The sequence below is a fragment of the Centrocercus urophasianus genome, unplaced genomic scaffold, assembly GCF_019232065.1.
Source record: "Centrocercus urophasianus isolate 14NV4802_14NV808 unplaced genomic scaffold, USGS_Curo_1.0 seq_54, whole genome shotgun sequence".
NCBI lineage: Eukaryota > Metazoa > Chordata > Aves > Galliformes > Phasianidae > Centrocercus > Centrocercus urophasianus.
The window spans coordinates 662,008-681,268 of NW_024885133.1; the positions used below are offsets into that span (position 1 = coordinate 662,008).

At 53.8% G+C, this 19,261-nt stretch overlaps 1 protein-coding gene across 6 annotated transcripts in view; it reads right to left on the reverse strand.

The window, feature by feature from the left end:
* Positions 1-14,701, reverse strand: part of ARHGEF18 (Rho/Rac guanine nucleotide exchange factor 18) — a 42,235-nt gene extending 27,534 nt beyond the window's left edge. For 4 of the 6 annotated variants that reach the window (XM_042835612.1, XM_042835611.1, XM_042835610.1 and 1 more), the window contains exons 1-10: positions 13,431-13,608; positions 9,539-9,675; positions 8,709-9,172; positions 6,869-7,079; positions 6,566-6,677; positions 6,063-6,120; positions 5,797-5,841; positions 5,476-5,556; positions 5,006-5,111; positions 4,727-4,895 (exon numbers count right to left, since the gene is read on the reverse strand). In XM_042835612.1, the coding sequence (XP_042691546.1) occupies positions 4,727-4,895; positions 5,006-5,111; positions 5,476-5,556; positions 5,797-5,841; positions 6,063-6,120; positions 6,566-6,677; positions 6,869-7,079; positions 8,709-9,172; positions 9,539-9,675; positions 13,431-13,506 (1,459 nt within the window). In that variant the 5' untranslated portion in view covers positions 13,507-13,608. Of the gene's footprint in view, positions 1-4,726; positions 4,896-5,005; positions 5,112-5,475; positions 5,557-5,796; positions 5,842-6,062; positions 6,121-6,565; positions 6,678-6,868; positions 7,080-8,708; positions 9,173-9,538; positions 9,676-13,430; positions 13,609-14,407 lie in introns of those variants that run through there. The other 2 variants (XM_042835615.1, XM_042835613.1) reach the window with 2 other exon arrangements.
* Positions 14,702-19,261: the final 4,560 nt, after the last annotated feature.

The following is a 19,261-nucleotide window of genomic DNA, read 5'->3' on the forward strand; positions in this document are numbered from 1 at the left end:
ACAGCTCTGAGTTTCCAGGGGCCCTGCCTTCCATCAGCGCCTGCCCGCAGCACCAACAGAGACAACGGGCTGTTAATAGATGGCACACAGCACCTCAAGTGACAGCTTTAGCACGGCAACGCGTGTGTTTGTGCAGTGCCAGGGCTTTACTCTAAATACGGAGTTCATCATTAAAAGCCTGGCAGGATTTGCTGTTCAACACAATGTGTTTGCAGCAACTTCTGCCGAAGTGTTGGGCTGGGTTGGCAGTGCTCACCTCCCAGCTGCCCTGCAAGCACCGCGTCCTCACAGCAAAAGCAAAGGAGGCACTGCTTCACTGTCAGCAGCTTTGTGTGCTGACCTGTGTAACTAATTTGCTGGAAAAATGGTTCCCTGGTACTGATAGTGTCTGGTTTGACCTGGTGCTAGCACAGTGCCACCAAAGACCTCTCTGGAGAGAGGAGAAATCAGAACTCCTTATGACCTCCTCTCCCACCCAGTCTGCTTCGCTCTGAGCTTACAGTGCTGAGCTCCATCACTGATTTCTTATGTTTTAAGTTGTGCATGTGCAAGTTGCCTGTCAAGCCTGAAAATGCAACATGCACAATTACAAAGCAAACCTTAAAACCCACCTTACAGCTTTCACACCCTGCTTTGGAAGAATCTGACACCATTTTGGCTGGAGATGGGCTGAAATCCTACTGCCTCAAGGCCAATATTGTCTCTAGTTTCCACATTGCAACCTACTTCATTGATTTTTTTTTTTTTCATCTTATATTTGCAAGCTTTTCAGAAATGTTCCCTTTTGTTCTGCTGCTGTACAGGACTAAGTACAAAAAGGTCCCAGTTGTTTATCAGGGCCTCTCAGCACTAAAGTAATACAGAGAAATAACCATTAAATAAAGCAGTCTGAGGGTAAACAGCTGGCTGCTGCTTTGTGACAAATGAATCCTCAGACACTTCAAACTTTGTGCTTTGCTATAACATTAAACTTCAGCACTGCAGCTTGCCCAGTGACAGCTTTCATGGAGAGAACACACTGTGCTTTGTGGTTGGCCTCAGGGCATCTCCACAGAATCAGTGCAAAATCTGGCATAGCAACCAGCTGAAATACTCCATGGCTTAGAGCTAAGGTTTGGGTTGCACAGTAAAGAGCACTGCACCAGCTTTCTAATCCTGGGTAATTCTCTACAATAATAGAGATTTTCTTACAGAATGGGTAGCAAGCAGCTTGCTGTCACACAGCCTGCTGCACTTGTCAGGCCAGGTGTATGAGCTACTGAGGAAATGCAAGGAACAGTGTGTTGGAAATGTTCCAGATAGAGGCAATTCTGTCCAGAAAGTACAAAGTGAAAAGCAGAGAAGCACTGAGAACAAAATATTTTTCCAGCTTCCTTTTCTCAAACCTCGGCAGTTGCTGTGAGTATTCAGCAGGGCTGGCTGTACACTGCAGATTCCTGGCTCAGTGTTTCCACTGAAACCAGCCCCACAGACCACTTTCACAGTTGCCTTAGATCCCACTTTGTTGCCCTGTGACTACATTAACCCACTGCCTATCACAGTCGCTCTGGTTTTGCCTGTTTTATTTGGACTCCTGTCAGTAGTCACTCATTCTAAGCAGGACTCCCAGTCCATTTATCGCTGTCATCATGTTACAGCAACCAAACTTCCTCTTCTCCAGAACAGAAGCTTTTTGGCAGTTATGTCTCTTTCCAGAAATGTGAAGTTTAAGTTTGCCTGCTGCTTTTTAGATTTCCCAGAGCTCTGTGTAGGCTGTGAGCAGAAATCTCAGAGCAGAAAATCAACGACATCCTCCTGATTGTAAGGAAAACCTCCCCTTCCCTTATTGGCCTATCGATGTTGCACTGGGCATTGTAAAAGCAGAAGCATGTAGGTACAAGTGCAATTTGAGAGCTGAATTTCACATGCTGCATTTCAAGCCCAGGCCAAGAGCTGGCCTGACCGAAACCTGACCAAGCAACTTCTGCAGCAGTCTTAGGTTTGCTTTATAAGAAGACAGTTGATCTGACCTTGACAAAGAGGACTGAGGCTGCACCTCTCCCATAAGGTCATGAAGATGTAACTCTCAGTGGAAGAAGTCACAGACGTCCCACCTTTACCCCAGTGCTCAAGCTCAGGTCACTGGGAGGGAAGCAATTCTGCCATCACACCCTTGGCTCCCCTCCATGGCACAGCCTGCTCACAGAGCTCCCTCCTGCCAGGGCTTTCCTGGGATCCATCTAACTGCCATTGCATAAACACTGGAAGCATGTTTATAAGAAGGGATTAATTTAGGCACAGAACCTTTTCTACCCTTGACAGCTGAGGCTCAAAAGGAGCTTTCTTCATTTCCAGGTGAACAATAAACCCAGAGGCTCTCATCTCAAAGTTTATACAACAGCAAAGTTTGGGTGGCCACAGCTGTTGAGATCCCAGTTACCATAAACACTGCTCTTTGTTCTTCATCCCTGCCAGAGTCCTGACAGCACGTCTGGGAGACATGAACCTGGAGCTCCCACCTGCACCAGGAGGCTTTGTGCTGCAGTGTGAGGGCAGAAGGGAGGAACTGGGATGCAGAAGTAAGCAGGTGACCCCACACATAGGCACTCAGGCTGCCTGCCTTCTCCGTAGCTTGCGTGCCCGCTTCTAGCAAAAGAACGGTGATCTTTGCTATGATTTATGCAGCCCGTTCCAGCCTTCCTCTCCCTGCCTTCAGCCCAGCCCTTTCTTTGTTAGTTTTTCTTCTATTTTCACTCTTGGAGCCCTGCTCGCTTTCCACCACACGGTGGTGCTGCAGTTAAAAATACCACGGCGATCACGTAAACAAGAGCACCTGACCGAGAGGTGGGCCAGGAGGTGGCTGCGAGCCAAAGCAGAGAGATGGGGAAACATGCCGAGGTTCTGGCAGCAGCTGCAGCTCAGCACTGACTGAACAGCTCTCGCTTCTGAAGGACAGCGCAGCACTCCAGCTGCACGGCGGCCCACATTCTGTTCTTCAGAGCCCTATCAGTGACTCCTCAGGAGACCACTCACTGCTCCAGCTGCAGTCACAGCAACTGGAGATATGAGCCATCAACTCTGCTGCCCAGCAGCAGCTTGCAAAGATTTCAGCCCAACGTAATCCAAATATAGGCACTCTCAGTCTAACAGCTGTCTTGCAACAAGTCCTCTACCCAGATCTGGCCACAGACAGGCCGTTAATTGTTATGAGCATCACAGAACTCCACACGATTGCTCAGTCTGAGTTCAAGCCACCACAAGGGGAGCTCACGAAAATGAGCTCTGCTGCCCAGCCACCCTCGTTAGCTTAAGCAGCGTAATCCCCGAGCAGCCCAGAAAGCCAAAAGAAATGTCATTGTCCCAAACACAGAGCAGTTCTTCTATCACCATGGAGTTTTTCTGCTGAATGTTAATAACACTCAAGAACACGGATACCTCATGGTAAGTCTAAGAAACAAGGTAAAGGTCAATGTAACCGATCTCCAGTCCCCACGCACTTACGATGCCAAGCCACACTGCCATTTAGACAGGTAGCTCCAACCCCTGAGATCACAGAGCTCCAAAACTGCTGTTGAGAGAAGGGTCGTTCAGCCTGGCAGTGACTCCTGAGTTCCCCAGAGCAGACAAATTGCAGCTCCAAGCTCTTGCTGCAGCACAGAGCAAGGACTATCTGCAGCTGCTCAGATTCAGGTATTTCTGGTAATGCAGCATGCAGCACTGCCAACAGAGCCTCCACTAAGGGGTTCCTCAGGCAGGAAGAGCAAAGCATTCTTCTCAAAACACTTGAGTCCCTTCTAAAATGTCCACAAAACACAAAGCACTTCCTCTTTCTCAGCTCCTTCCTTTCTACTTTCTGCTGTGATGCCTCTAAAATGTTCACTAATGGCCCGTGGTCCTTTTCAGTTCTCCTCTGCCCTGGAGGGAGAGTTTCTCACAACACGTGCCCAAGGGCAGCCAGAGCTTCTGCCCCAGGAAGGTTGTACTGACCTTAAGAGCCTCTGAGAGTTCTTCACTTGAGCATGAGAATTACTGGAGGATACAGGGTGGAGAAAGAGAGCAATTCTCTCATTTCCAAAAGATTTAATCTACCCACAGGCAATCCCTTAGGAATTAAAATGTTCTTCAGTGCCCTGAGGACAGAGTTTGTCTATCAGCCAACGCCGTGCAGAAAGGCCCAAGGAAAAGCAGTGAGAAGACATTTTCCTATGCGTGCCTGCAAAGGCACAGCTGCCATTCTTGTGCACTGCATGCATCTGAAAAGCAGCATCCATGCAGATCCCGGGGGTCCCAACTGAACTGCTGTGTTAGTTGTTAAGGGTTTGGGTGCTCCAGGAATCCTTATGCACAAGCCCAGGGTAGGTGCTGAGCTGTCTCATCACTGCATTGGTTAAAAAAGCCTAAAAAGCAGCTTCACCCAGGCAGCAGGGGCAAAATAGAGCTTTGTGAAAAAACAGCTTGTTAAAGTTGACCTAGAAGCCTCCTTTGGGTAAAGGGGTAGGAAATGATCAGGTGGCCAAAGATAACAAGGATAAAATATCGCCCAGCAGGATTTAGTGATCGTTTAGACTGGAGAATAACCAAGCCAGGCCAAGCAGCAGGGTGGGTGAATGGAGCCAGGCAGAAAAGTGAAGCAACCCATGAAACCCATGAGGCTGACTGAAGCGGGGAATCTGTGTCCTGCCAAGGGGGGGATGGGGAGTGGGTGACAGCCAGGCTGGGTCAGAGCAGCAGCGACAGCCATACTCACTCAGGCACTGCAGACCACTTTTATTCCCGAGAGGTTTGGCACACAGCGAGCAGCTGGTGCCACTGGAGAAAACCCCTGGCACAAGCTGGTGCCGATTGACCTCTTTCCAACTCTCTTTTGGCTCCTTTGTTTCTTTCTCCTTCTCTTTCGATTGCTCTTTGTTCTTACCCTGGAAGGAGAGAACAACAGCTCCGTTACACCCTGCACTGCTCACAGGTTGTTGGTAGAACCAAGCGGGAGGACCCTGGCACAGAGCAGAGCAGTGCGTCTCTCCCTCACCTTATCCTTCTGCCAGGACCCGGTGACACGGCTCCGCAGGGAACTCAGGCGTCGCATCACCTTTGTGCCTTTCTCTGCTTTCTCACTCTTTCCACTGTCCTCATTTCTGAAAAAGACCAAAACCATCTTACCTGAGGAGAAGATAACAGGCCAAGCACAGTTCAAGGAGATCGCTGATGAAGTTTATCAGGATTGCCTTAGCACCCCATCCCTGGGCTCTCCACCCCCCGGAAGACCTGGTTTAACGTCCGTCATTCTTAAAAACAAGGACATGAGCCTTTGGATTCTGTCCAGCTCTGGTTTTGGTTGGAGCCATGCACAATGGGGCCCCAGTCCAGGCTGAGCCGTGGCAGACACCAATATTCCGTGTGCACCATTAATAGAGCAGAAGAGCTTTGATGAAAAGGGGCTAAAAATAAGAGTCTGCTCCATGGATGCAAAGCGTGTGGATTCCTGCCCACCTCACTTACTCGTTAGACAGGAACTCAAACCAGGTGAGATTCTGCTGGGAAGAATCACTGCCTTCTTGCACACAAGCTCTCTTTTTCGCCCTGTTCATGGAGAAGACATCAGACACACAGCAAAAGACACAAGAGCAGATCTTTGGAGACGGGCAGAGATACAGAAGAGGTATTTGCATATTCATGCAAATCCTGCCTGGCTTCATTGGAAGGATATGGTGATTCTGATACCCTCCCTGCTTGACCACTGCGCTCCGCACCTCATCTGAGGGTAGATCCCAGGTAGAACAGTGACCTCCCTGCCCAAATCTCTCTACCAGACACACTCACCCGTGATACTGTTTCAGCTCCTGAAGAACCTGCTGTACTATTAGCCTATGAGGGATAGAGCAGAAGAAAATAAAAAAATCAGAAAATTTCCTTGCAAAGAAATGCATCTGCATCCTACAAAGAATCAAGCACTGTTCTACAACCAGCTACTGAGCTGTGCCCAGCATAGAGTGGGATCTTCCTTATGGCCTGTTGATGGATCTCCAGTAGCTCAGATGCACACAAAAATCTGTCATCTCAAAACAGCCGGGACTGACAATACCTACACTTGGTCTGGGGACACATGGTCCTTCTCCAGCATCTCCAGAGCAGGGGGTTCAACACCTGGAACAGAAAACACTCTCAGCAGACACCCTGGTTTTCTGTATCACACCTTCCTTCTCCAGTTTGCATTACACTGAATTCCTGCTTGCAGCTTGGTGATGGGGGCTGGCACCACCCAGAGACCCTCCAGCCTCCCTGCATGGCTTTTCTTCCACTTACTTCTGGACAATTCTCTACATTCGTTCCTAGGATACTGTCATTGACTTGTGTAAGTGGGGAATGACCAATACATGGCAATGAGTCACTGGGGACATATCTGTGCTTAGACTGCTCTCAACTGAGATCAGACTCCAAGTCAGCTTGACTTCATCTGGGTGCTTCTGGGGACCACATGGAAGAGAAGGGCAGAGGCTGTCTAGACTTGCAGAGGCTGCATCTCTGGTTTTATAACTCAATCACAGATAAGCTGAATTCATTGGAAGCTATTCGTGTAGTCTGTACAAACCTTCCACGGCTGAAAGAGAAGTGTTGAAACCACAGGGTGCCTGGGGGGAGGCAGCCTTGCAGGCTGAAGGGATGGACAGTGGCCTCAGTCTCTTCCCATCACCGACACGTTCCTAGAGTAGTAAAAAGTCACGGACATCTTTGGTCCTTTGTGCACCAAGAGAGCTTCCATAAGGGCACAGTCAGCAAGGTGCAAGGCAGGGAATGGGGCTCCCATGCCAAGTGCCAGCAGTCACCCCTGCCTTCCCACAGCCCCCCACCCTGTGTGCCCACCCAGCAGCGCTGCACCCCCTCGCACACTCACCGCCTCCCCTGAGCCCAGGCTGGCCGTGCCGCCGGGTCGCAGTGGCTCTATCTGCACTTTGATCACCATGCTGCCCGCACTGCTGCTCCAGGCTCCCTGCTTTCCCCCGGGCAGCTGCAGGGACACACAAGGCTGTGCGCAGGACCCGCTCCCTTTCTCCGCCTCCTCCTGCTCTGGATCACTGCCTGTCTCTGTGGTATCCAAGCTGAACCTAAATCAGCAGAGAGTAAGAAGCCAGCTTAGAGGGCCATCCCATAGTGACAGGCACAGCACAGCCCCTGCCGTGTCCTGGCAGTCCTAAAAGGCCTACAGATAAGCCAAGGAGGGCCACCACAGCAAGCATATGGGAGGGGGAATGCCGGGAAGAGTCAGCTTGGACACCGAGAAAGCAAAAGCATTTTGTCTGGCTGCCCTCAGCTGGTCCATGAGCTCCTCAGTCACCTGGGATGTCCCATGCTGGGATGTTCAGCAGCTCCTGGGACTCCACAGCTGTCTCACCCTTTTAAGAGCTGCTGCCCCACTGGCTGCAGTGCACCATGGCATTTAGAAATGGTAGATGTCGTTGTTTGTCGACTCACCAGCGTGGCATCATGTTGTAAATCCTGACCCTCTGGTCCCAGCTTTGAGGAAGGGAAAATAAACCTTCTTCTGGGAAACGAGGGGCAGGGCAACCCCCCAGCACCCCACGGCTTCCTGGACACCGAATGCTGCTGCAATGCCAGCAGTGCAGGTACAGAATGGTGGGTAGGGCTTGGTGGAAAATCTTACTCTCTGCAGCAGGTTCTGCCTGCAGCTCGCTGCTGCTTTGCTCCCACTGCCAGGCTTCAGGAAGCATTTGCTTAGAGGACAGCAGGGCACGTTCCCCTTCCCTGCCCCTCCACTCACACGTGCTTCATCACTGACTGAGGAGACCGACGCAGACGGCCGCTCTGTGCCACCACTACTCGTGTGCCTGTTGCTCTGTAAACTGTGAATGATCCCCGGCACATGGCCCAACAATGGGTCTGAGAACCAACGACAGAGCTTGATAAAGAACTGCCAAGATTTTGGGCTGAGATAATTTTAGGGTACCTTATAAGGAGGAGAGATATAAATAGTCATTGCTGGCTTGCACCTAGCTCCCAGCCAGCAGAAGGATCAATATATTTGTCAGCAGGGTGAACGTGCATGCAGGAACCCAAAGCAGAACACTGCAGGCATGGAGCACGGCAGTGATACCAGGCCTGGAAACCACTCCCAGCTCAGCATCAGGCCACACATTCACCCTCTTCTGCAGCCATGGAGGGCAGGGGGACAGAATGGTGAGGCCCTGGCACAGGTTGCACAGAGAGCTGTGTGTGCACCATTCCTGCAGGTGTTCAGGGTCAGACTGGATGGGGCCCTGGGCAGCCTGATCTGGTGGGATGCAACCAGCACATGGCACATGGTTGGATCCAGGTGATACTTAAGGTCCCCTCTGACCAAAGCCATTCTATGATTCTATGATAAGAAGAGAAAGGTGCTGCCTCTCTTTATCCACTGGAGTGAGCAAAGATCCCTCTGAGCCAGAGGCTGAAGGCTATCAGGACAGCTGTGCTGTTCAGGAGTCCCCTCCAGCCAGAAACAAGCTTTCCCCAGAAGGGAGGTCCTGGGCCCAAGACCAGGACAAGAGATTTTCCTATTGCCAAGAGATATAAAAGCTCCCTGCTGCACAATCTCTGTCCTTCCCCATCGCACCCAACACGAGCAGTGAGCACCCAGCTGCTTTGGGGCAGGAAATCACGCAGCAGCAGCGCTCTAACTCCACCTCAGGCAGCACCATCCTGTGGTATGCACCAAATGTCCCCTCATGGGCTGTTACCTGCGCTTGCAGTCCACAGGTGACAAGGGGCTCTCCCAGCTGTGCCTCCTAGAGGTAGACATGGATCTCACCAACGTGGGGAAGGACTCCGAGGCCTCCTGAAGGTCCGAAGCTTCATCTTCCTCCGCAGGACATTCAACAGTGCTGGCAGCTTTGTTCAGAAAGTGGCAGTCGGCCTCACCGTAACGCACCGAGCAGGAGATGGGATTGGAAAAAGCAACATCCACAGACATTTTTCCCAGAGCCCCTGATCTCTCCTCCGATAAGCAAATGGCAGATGCAGCCTGGGGGGCAGCTTCTGGCCGTGCTGCCATCTCTGGCACTGTTTTGTTATCTGGTGGGCTCAGAAGCCCCAGGTCTTTGTAATACTCTGTGCCGTGCAGAGCGGAGTCTGAGAGGAGATCCTCCGTGCTGCTGTGTAAGTCTGCTGCTGGGACGTCCAGCTCTGTGGAAGATGAGTCCTCCTGCAAAGGCACAAAGGCTCATCCTGAGCACGGAGTCCATCCGAGATGCTCGCATACCTCCTGCCAAGGGGCACTTCCCATGCTGGGGCTGCTCTTCTGCGTGGACCTGTCCCATACCCACCCGCTGAGCTTGCTCCAGGGACCTACAAAGGTTGCTTCCACCCTAACACCTCTCCATGCCTCATTTCCACTAATGCTCAGCAACAGGAGCACTATAACCTTGTATCCCTAGTTAGTTTGGGTCAGTACTCCTTTCTCCCATCCGTACTCCATCACAGACTCTGCTGAATATGGCACTGACCCCTCAGTTTGCTAAGCCCAGCTGCTGCCCTGCATGGTGGTAGTGGAAGGAAAGAGGACACTTGCCTTTTCTTCGGCCATGCTGGTGAACAGGGTGTCATCCTCAGCAATCAGGGATGGGAGGAAACGCTTGGGGCTGTGGTACTCCAAAGCAGAGGGACTGCGGTCAGCGAGCTCCCGTAAGCACGGCTTGCAGTCAGATCCTGCAAGACACAGAGGATCACAGTGTGCCATGGGGTGGCCAGGGTCGGCCCTGCACAGAGGGGTGGCATCGGACAAAGCCCTCTGCCCCCTTGTTCCTTGTGCTCTCAAGGATACCCATGGGCGGTAAGATGGGAGGACTTCAGGCACCAGTGAATCATAGAATCAGTAAGATTGGAAAAGACATCTAAGATCAAGCCCAAGCATCGGCCCACCCCCACCGTGCCTCCGACCCCCATCCCCAAGTGCCACATCTCTGCAGCAGTGGAAAAGCGCGGCTCCACCGATGGCGGCTCGTTCCTCTCCACGTGGACGTTCCCAGCACTGGGTGGGTGTGAGCTGAGTGTGTGCACAGCATCCAGTGCTCATTGAGAAACAAAACCACGGTCTGGCCTCAGCGCGCGGCGCAGAACATCGCCCAGCTGACTGCAGCACATTCCTATGCAGCGAGACACAGTGTAAACCTTCGCCACCATCTGAACCATTGCATATGACTCATGGAGGCCTTTTATTCTTCTGAGATGCACACAGCTGAGGGGAGTGGAAAGAGGCCAGGCTGCCGGCTGCAGTGCAAGGCTGAAAGCGTGGGGAAAACAGCAAGAGGTTGTGAGTGACCATATCTATCCAGTAGGAGCAGAAATGCATGAAACTGCTAGAAACCCAACGTACTGCAGGAAAGTGAATTGTAAAAATGTTAATGTGACGAAGATCCTAACAAGAAACCATGCATTCTCCTGCAAGCTTTAATGCTGCATGATGCAGCCTGCAAGTAAGGAGTGCATGGTGCCAGAGCCCAGAAGGCAGCGAGCGCCAGGGAGAAGCTGGAGGTTTGGGTCTGCAAGCACCAGCTGTTCTGTGTGAAGCAGTGTTCGTGCGTTCAAACGTTTGCAGCTCTTTAAAGGGGCTTTAAGTTGTACAGCAGAGAAAACAGCCCAGTAAGGCCTTGTTTTAATTAAGAGTGCCTGAGCTGTAAGGCTGGTTAAGGGTCACCCAGTGAGCGTTATCATTACTTTCTGATTTCCCCTCTTCAGATGGCAACCAAAAATCAGAGTGCTGGCCAACCAGTGCACGTTCTGACACAGCCCCCAGGGAAGCTGAGCAGCCAAAGGCATCGGCAACAGCAAAAGCTGTTGAACCCAGAAATGGGCTGGGATTGAGACAGGGGTAAGCTGATCAAGGGGAGCAACCAGAGGGCTGGGGAGGTGTGAGGGGGTGAGGACAAATGTTTCTTCTCTAGAAGCACAAGGAGGGAAGCAAGAGGAGGCTGCCTGCCATCACAGTCCCTTGCAGCCTCAGAGAGAGGAGCAAGGCCTGGAAAAGCAGAGATGGAGCTGTGAGAGCTGGTGAGTGCTCAGCCTGACAGAGGCCAGAGCCCTGCGGGTTGAGCTGAAACAAAGGGGTGTTTTCCTGCAGGGTGGGTCGCGGCCGTGCCAAAGCTGGCTCCACACCAGGCTCCATCCTGCAGCTCTGAAGTGGGTCCCTGGATCAGAGTCAGCTCCTCGGAGGCCTGGAATATATTCCCTGTGCCGTGCAGAGCTCTGGCTTTGGCTGTGATGTGCCCTGCAGTTGATGCCCCCCACAGCTCCACACACAGCTCATGTCCCCCCCGCCCCCCAGGCACTTCAGACACTGCTGTTCAACACACGATAAATCAGGTTTGCAGCCAGTGGCAGTGAGTGCAGCACAGGGACCGTTGGGCACCGGCACGTGGCTGCGGCACTGGGGACACCATTTTAGGCAATGTGTGAGAGCCACGTTGGATTCTGGCTCCTTGCATTTAGGTCCTCCGTTGGTGACCCTGGGCTGCCACCGTGCAGGGAGCCAACGCTTGGGCACAGGGATCCGGTGGAGGGGCTCTTTGGGAGAACGCATTTTCAAGCATCAGGTTATGACAAGGTGAACAAGGAAGGAGCATACAGGAGCTGGGAGCATCCCTGTGTCTGAGATGGACGTGGTCACCCCTCTACCAGCAGGAAGGGCGCACCCCAAGGCCCTGCCTGGCTGTTGGAGGGATGCTGCTCCATCTTGCTACCGCAAGGTGCTTGGGGAATGGCCCTGCAGCTCCCCGGCACAGCCAGGCACCTGTCTTCACGTTTCCTCTGCTGAAGCTGGAGATGAGATGACAAAATGACACTTCCAAGAGCACACGCTGTTTGGTGTAGGGGAACATTAAGCAGATTAGGTATTGCAGTTGCTTAATTCGCCTCTGGCCAGGAACCATAAAAGGTTATTGCTGCAGGGAGCAGCTTCACCAGAGGAATTCCCAGGGCAGAGCTGGGGACAAAGCATTGCACACGAGTGGGGCAGTGCTGGGCTGGACTTTGCAGAACGTGGAGATGCTGGGCTTCTGCCTGGGGAGGAAGGAAGTGGCGGCCAGCGTCCCCAGCACACAGCAGTCTCAGGCAGTCTTGGGGTGTTTGGTGCCACTGGGACAGTGGGACCCAACAGCTGAGTCCAGAAGGAAGAAGAACGCAGAACAAAGCTGGGCATTTCCCAGCAAATGGGGATAGAGGCTGCTGCTAAGCTCTGAAGGCATCACAGATAGGAACAGAGCAGCATTTGGTCCCCCTGGCTCTGCCCCGCTGGCCCAGCACAGCCCCACGGGATGATCAGAACGAGAGGGGTGTTGAACTGCAAAGAAGTGCTCAGCTCACTGTGCCAAAATCGGATAAAGCGCAGCACTTTGCCCGCGCCGGGCCCCAGCTCATCGTGTGCTGGCAGAGGTGGGGATTGGCTCATGCGACCGGGGCTGAAGGAGGGGAGAAGATAAGCTGTCCAATGCTGCAGCAGGCTGCACAGCAAGCAGCCTTATCGCTACCTTTGGGACCTGGTGCTCCGGGCACGCGGGGCCAAGCGACTGGGGAGGCAGCTAGGGGGGCTCAGCAGGGCTGAGAGGGGTTCGCAGCCCCCGATCCCCTCCTGGCCACAGTACTGCCCACGCATTGAGCTCAGGACAGCTGTGCTGGGGATGCTCCTCAGAGCGGTGGGTACTTGTGGGCACTGAGGCTGATGTATTTTGCACAGGGAGCCTGGTTGAGCCTTTGCAGTGAGCCCAGCACGGTGTGGAGTGCCCCAGTGCAGGGCTGGGGGCTGCTCCTGCTCCAAACCAGGCAGTTTGGAGAGAAAAGCAGTGATGTGTGTCTCAAGCTCTAATGCCACACAGATAACTGTACCCGAAAGTGTTGGGCCTAGGGCAAAGTTTGCAGTGAGAACGGCAGTGTCCAGCTCCCCTGGGATCATGGACATCTCCTGTTCTGGGGCTCTCCCCTCTCCCTTTTCAAGTTGCAGCTCTGTGCAGCAATGAGGCCAGCTCACACGACCACTGGATTTCCCATCCCAAAAGCCTGCATGACCTGGCCCAAGGCTCCTCAGCCCATTCTGAGGCTGAAGGAGCGTTTTGCCCAACATCTCCTGGGACACCAAACTGAGCACACAACACGAGGCTCAGCCCTCGGCCGGCAGCACGCAGACAGCTGCCTGAAGGCTCTGGGACCTCCGGCTCGCTGGCAGCAACAAAACGTATTTATTACAAAACCAGAAGACTGATATTTAACCCATTAGCCAGCGCACAAAGGCATTGACGTGCCTTGAGAAGGATCCGCAGCGGAAGGATTGGCAGAAACTGACACGTAAGCAGCGTCCCCGCAGAGAGGAGCAGTGGGCACCGGTGCTGGGGGGACCCCGAGCTCCCTGCTGTCCCTGCTGTCCCCTCCGCCCCACGCGGCTCAGCCCTCTCTCCCCACACACACGCTGTTACCTCGTTTAAAGGACCACCTCTTCTTCCAGCGCTTGGAGAACGACGGCCAGGAGTGGTTGAGCAGTGAGTCCGACATCGGGGCACCCCCTGAGCCCCACGTATGGACAGCCCTGAGCCGGAGAGGACGGCACAGAGCACAGCGGAGCTCGGTGCAAGTCTAAGGCAGCGCTGCAAGCTGCAGCCCAGGGGCTGCCAAGGGGGGAGTGGAGCAGCCAAGTGTTTTGTCAGAAGTATCAGCTGATGGGAGCTGCAGCCAGAGAGAAATTCCTGCTCTCCGGCGTTCCCACCTGTGTGACAGCTCCGGGACTTCCTGCGGCGGAGGCTGAGGATTGGTGACCCCACGGCACACAGAGCCCTGGAGCGCTGGTTGATGGATGCAGGTGGAAGCAGAACACGTGCACCCAAACCTGCCCTGAGCTCCCTGCTCCACCCTGTCATCTGGGGGCACTCTGAGGTCAGTGGGAGCCAACTCCAATCTGCCCCCAGACACCAAAATCCCATCTTGCCGTGTCTGAGCCCCATTGCCATCAGCTCCCGCAGCACAAACTGGCTCCAGGCTCTGTTCCCAACCCCTCACTGTGCTGACAGAGCCTGATTTCACCCTTGTGCTGCTGCTGGCCTGCAGGACTCTCTCCTGCTGTGCAGATTGCAGCCTTGCAAGGCAGAGCCTCTGGGGCTTGCTTTGGGATGGTGTCGCACAGGGGTGGATGGCAAAGAGCATTTCTCCACCCAGCTGCAAACCCCAAAGCATCGCCTCCCATGCAGCTATAGCAGGGATCCACCCATCACTTGGGGGCACAGCCACAGGGGGCTCAGAGCCCAGTGCCGCCCAAAGGGAACCGGGAGCTCCCTATGGGTTAAACCCCAATCTCCCGGCGCTGGGGTGAAGCTGCTTCCGCACAGAGCCTCGAGGAAGCCGCGCAACAACCCTGAGATGGAGCTCACACAACACACCCTGGAGGAGGACAGCAACTCACCCTGAGGGCCGCGGGCATCTCCAGCAATGTCCCCGCACAGCACAGCCGCACCCCGCAGCCCGGATCCTGCAGGTGCACCGCGAGCAGCAGCCCCTCATTGAGGAAGGAAGATCCACACCGCCGGGCGGCTCGCGGGGGCCTTGGGCTGCACCACTTCACCGCTTCCCCTTTCCGAAGGCGCAAACAAAACCGCCGCGCCCATACCGCTGCTCCTTCGATGGTGACCCTATGGCAGGGGATGGGGCCGTGGGGGTCCGGCCGCCCCTTCTGGAGTCGTGCACCCCAAACCGCCCCCTGCGGGGTCCTGGGAGCTGCTGAGCGGTGCTGGGCACGGCGGCTGCGGTTGCAGCAAACAGCTTCCTGTTCCGTTCGGAGAAGAAGTGCTCTGCGTGCTCTGCAGTGTGAGCCCGGCACACACAAGCTGTGCCCATGGCTCCTCGCACCGTGGGCTCCCAGGGCTGTGCGCTGGCAGAACCCCGGCCCAGCAGTCCCTGACCTGGTACTGAAACAATGGGAGGAAACAAAGCACAGAGATGATGGCGGCGGCCGTTCGCTCTGTGCCACTGAGCCCCACGCATGCACCTCTCCCTGCAGCCCCATGCACACGCTGGCCTCAGCCAAGCCCTAATCAGAACAAGATCAGCTCACACTCCAATTACTCAGAGACCGCAGCTTTGGCAACGCTTGGGATAGCAATTACCCCGTGCTCCAGGAAACCACAAGAGCAAAGAGGAATTAAGGTTTCATTTCTCTAAGTCCACAAGAGCGCAATGTGTCACAGCAGGGCTGCTCAGACACCGGGCCGATGGGAGGGACGGCGCAGTGACCCCAACCGAGTGAGGATCAGAGCTCATCCCCTCCATCCACAGACGTGGTTTGTGGCTGAGTGAAGCGGCGCACCTGGGGGAGCGATGAGGGACACAGACACCAGCGCCCGCATCGCCGCCTGCAGACCTCTGCGACAGCAAGGCCACGCTGTGTTTGCATCCCCTGAGAGCAAGCCTGTGTCTGGAGATGCAATTCCCAGACATTTTCAAGTATGCTCCTTTCTCATCGCTCTTCCAATGACAGAACTCCAGATGGGCTCAGAGGCTGCACTTGGACCCATCCAGAGCCACGGCTGGATGCACGGCAGCACTAGGTGGCATCAGCTCTGCACAATCTCTGCTGATGGACATCACTGCACATCACAGCGCTGGAATTCACCGCAGACCAACCGGGGTGGGGAGTGCCATCGGGGGTGGCCACCACCTCTCAAAAGAAGGAGCGTTCTTCACAAGGACTCCGTCACGTTGCTCACAGTGGCAATTCATAGCACAGGATGGGGAGCCTCTGAGCCCCAAGCTGAGCCCTGAGCTGAGCCTTGAGCTGAGCCTTGAGCTGAGCCCGTGGCTCTTTGGGCCTTACACCACTCATTTTGTAGCTGAAAGCATCGCATGCTCTGAGCTAGGAGCTCAGAGCTTTCCCTGTGGTAAAGCAGCCTTTGTTGCTGCAGAGACAGCGGAAACCAAATGGAAGTTATTCTTGGATAATTTATTCAGAATTTTAATATAAACTGTCAATTGCTCAACATTCTGTCACACAGCAAGGGTGTTCTCTTCATACTCAATGTTATTTTCTGTACACGTCACTGCTCAGCTCTTCCATACGAAAGCGATAAAATAAAGGGGAGGCTTTGAGGGTTTTTTCTGTTTTTCTTTTTAATCACGGCACATTTGATCCTTTATTTCATACAAGACGGGTCTGCAATGCGAACTGCAATACAGTCTGCATGCTGTGAGCTCAGACAGGCGGTGAGGAAGGTGGGAGCAGCACAGCGAAGCTCTGCCACAGCACTCAGGGCGCTTTCGGCTGCGTTGGACTCCGCCGCCCCACAAACAGCAGCACTTTGCAAACGACACCAAAATGCAGCGTTTTCATCACGGCTCACCTTTTTCAAACAGCCTGAGAGTCGTCAGCGGCTGCTTTGCAGGTGATGGGAGAAGCGTTTGGAAACAACGGTGGTTTGAAGAGACTTTCAGGGACAGTTTGGAGGCTTTGGGAAGAGGCCCGGCTCAGAATGCTGGGCAACACAGAGCCCAATGAGCGCCAGCGCTGGGGCTGCAAACCCACCCAGTGCTGCACAGTGGGAGCCGTCAGGGGGTCAGCAGAGCTTTGCTGAGCCCCCACCCTGTGCTGCAGCCCTGCGCGTAGGCAAAAAACGTGACCATGCTGTAGGAGTTGATACTAACTTTATTATACAAGATTTTAAAAGTCATTTCTCGACCCGTCCCCCTATCGCTTGCATTGTGCTGCAGTTATTTTGCTGAACCTGCGAGAGTAAGTGCTTACTTTTGAGAAGGACAAGCAATTTAACTGTAAAAAGAAATGCACACTGAACGACAGCAGATCTGGTAAAACCGGCAGCTCCCAAATTGCATTGAAAAGTCCCATTCCTCCACACGTCCGTCTGAGCGGAGCCACCGCAGAGCAAGCAGAAGGTGATAAAAAGGCCAAATTAATTCAGTTCATACGGATGCTGAACGAATCCTGCTTTGAATTTCACATACTTCTGAAGTCGCTTCCAACCCATCCGAGAGCCTCTTCCCCCGGCGCACAGCGGGGTGCTGGGGCACAATGCATCCTCCTCTCTGCGAGAGGCCAGGCTCACTACTGGGTGTCACTGCTGGCACTGACAGCCCTGGAGGACCTCAGGGTCCGGATCCGCATCGCAGCCATGTTCAGGGAACCCATGGGCTCTCTGCCACCCCTACCATGGGGGCTTGGAGATAACTGCCACAGCCCCTTCCTGCTCCTCTTTGCCATTCTCCTTCATCACCCTTCAGTCAGTAACACAGTAAGCAACATTTTCCAAAGAGATATCAACATTAAACGCAACAAAAGTAAAATTAAGCAAAGTGCCCCATTACTATAATACAAATTTAGGAGGAAAGAGATCTACTACCCACCAATTTCGAGTACCCTACAGCAACCATCGAGCAGCCTCTTCCCTACGCACGCAGCACAGCACGCCCTCCTCGCAGCTTGGTCTATTTCCTACCACGTTTCCCCACCCAGAGCTGGCACACAGTTTGCAATATCACACAATGAGCTCTTCTATTTTACAACACAATCAGTATTTACAAGCAGCCACGCTGGGCTTTTAGCCTCGCAGACAAGCTTTGCAATGCTGCACTGTACGGCAAGAGAAGAACCGGGTTTGCAAGAGGCATCTGGGAGACGGGCAGTGAATGGAACAAATGTTTCTGGGACCTCTGCAGCCCCCACAACAACACCTGCTGACAGCACACAGCAAAGCAGTGCCGCGGCTTCCTGCTCTGTGGGCTTTCAAAGCCGCGATGCTGCGGCTGCTCGGGGCACCTCTTGCAGCTCCCACAGGGCTGCGGCTGCTCCCCAGTGCGTGCAGCTCTGTGCTGGGACAGCAGCGGAGCACCCTGCACCATGCTGAGCTGCCCTGCAGGGAGGGCCTCATGTGGCAGCTGGTTGCAGAGGGTTTTCCCGAACTCCGAGCTGGGCTCTATGATGACGTCCCTTTGCTCTTCCTAATCCCGCAGCTGAGCATCATCTTTTACAGCCAACGAGTGGCAGTTGGGGCTGTTTGTTTCCATCAGGGCGGAGCGCTGCGGCTGAGGACATCCTCCCTTGGCTGCCCCGCACCGCTCCTGGCCAGGAGCAACGCAGGAAGGACAGCAGTGGGGCTGCCGTGCACAGCGCTGGATCCAACCACTGCTGCTCTCAGTGAGGACGACTGCAAGGCCCAAGGCCCAACACACAGCCCCACACCGGGCGACTGCAGCGCTGCGTGTGCCCACAGAGCCAACAGGCATCAGCCGAGCTGAGGAGCCAGAGCCAGCACAGGCCCGGTGCAAACAGCGCTCTGTTCCTGCAGTTACAGCCACTGCGGTTTAAGATGTCAGAACAACGGGGAGGGCTCACTGCAGGCGGCCGCCGCCTGCCCCTCTGTTCACAACGTCCATTTCAATGGGTCTGTTTTAGTGTTTGTTTTCTTTTCCAATCACAACAGAACTAAGATGATATCAGAGTATCAGATCCAAATTTGCTGCTGCGCATTCGGAGCTGGAAGCAGTTTCCTTTGGTCACTACGACTAACAGCAGCGATCAGCAGTGATGGAGCTGCTCCATCCGCTCCCTTCCGGCCCCAGAATTGGGATCAGCTGATACTGCTTTCGCCGACCCTCAACAGGTCCAGCCCACAACATCAGAACAGGTTTTGAGGTGCGCCGTATTAAAAATAGCCTTAAGAAACACTGAGGTAGACTGCACCACAACAGGACAAAACGACCCCGCCGCACCCACCTGCCCCAATTTCACGGATACAAATTTACAGATTCTGCGTGTTTTCTTCAGCAAATTGATTTCGCTTTTTTTTTTTTTTTTTTTTTTTTTTAACAGTGTTCTATATATTAAAATAAATAAAAAAATTCTAGTAAGAAAAACTTCTCTTCCTTAGAAAAGTGTGAGAATATGTCTTCTTTCCTGCAGTGTAGCACAGAGCTGCTGGGTAACAGTGACTACGTGGTAAAGCAGAAGAAATGTAAACGAGGCCTTTGGAAAGCAGAGGCTGCCCCACACACGGCTGCTCGCAGTGCCCCAACCCCACGGCGTCCTGCTGGCACAGCGGGGCTCTGGGCTCCCTGCTGGTAACCTCTGCATTTCGCTCTCAGCATCTCCCTGCTCCCTCATCAGAGTGAGACGCGTTTCGTTTCGCGGTTATTTTCCGACGCTTTGTGCTTATCAGCCTTCATGCAAACAGCAGCAGAACAAAGCTCGGTCCATACGGACCAAAGTCGACGTTCCCCACCAACGCACGGCTGGGGAAACGTGTGGCCGGGG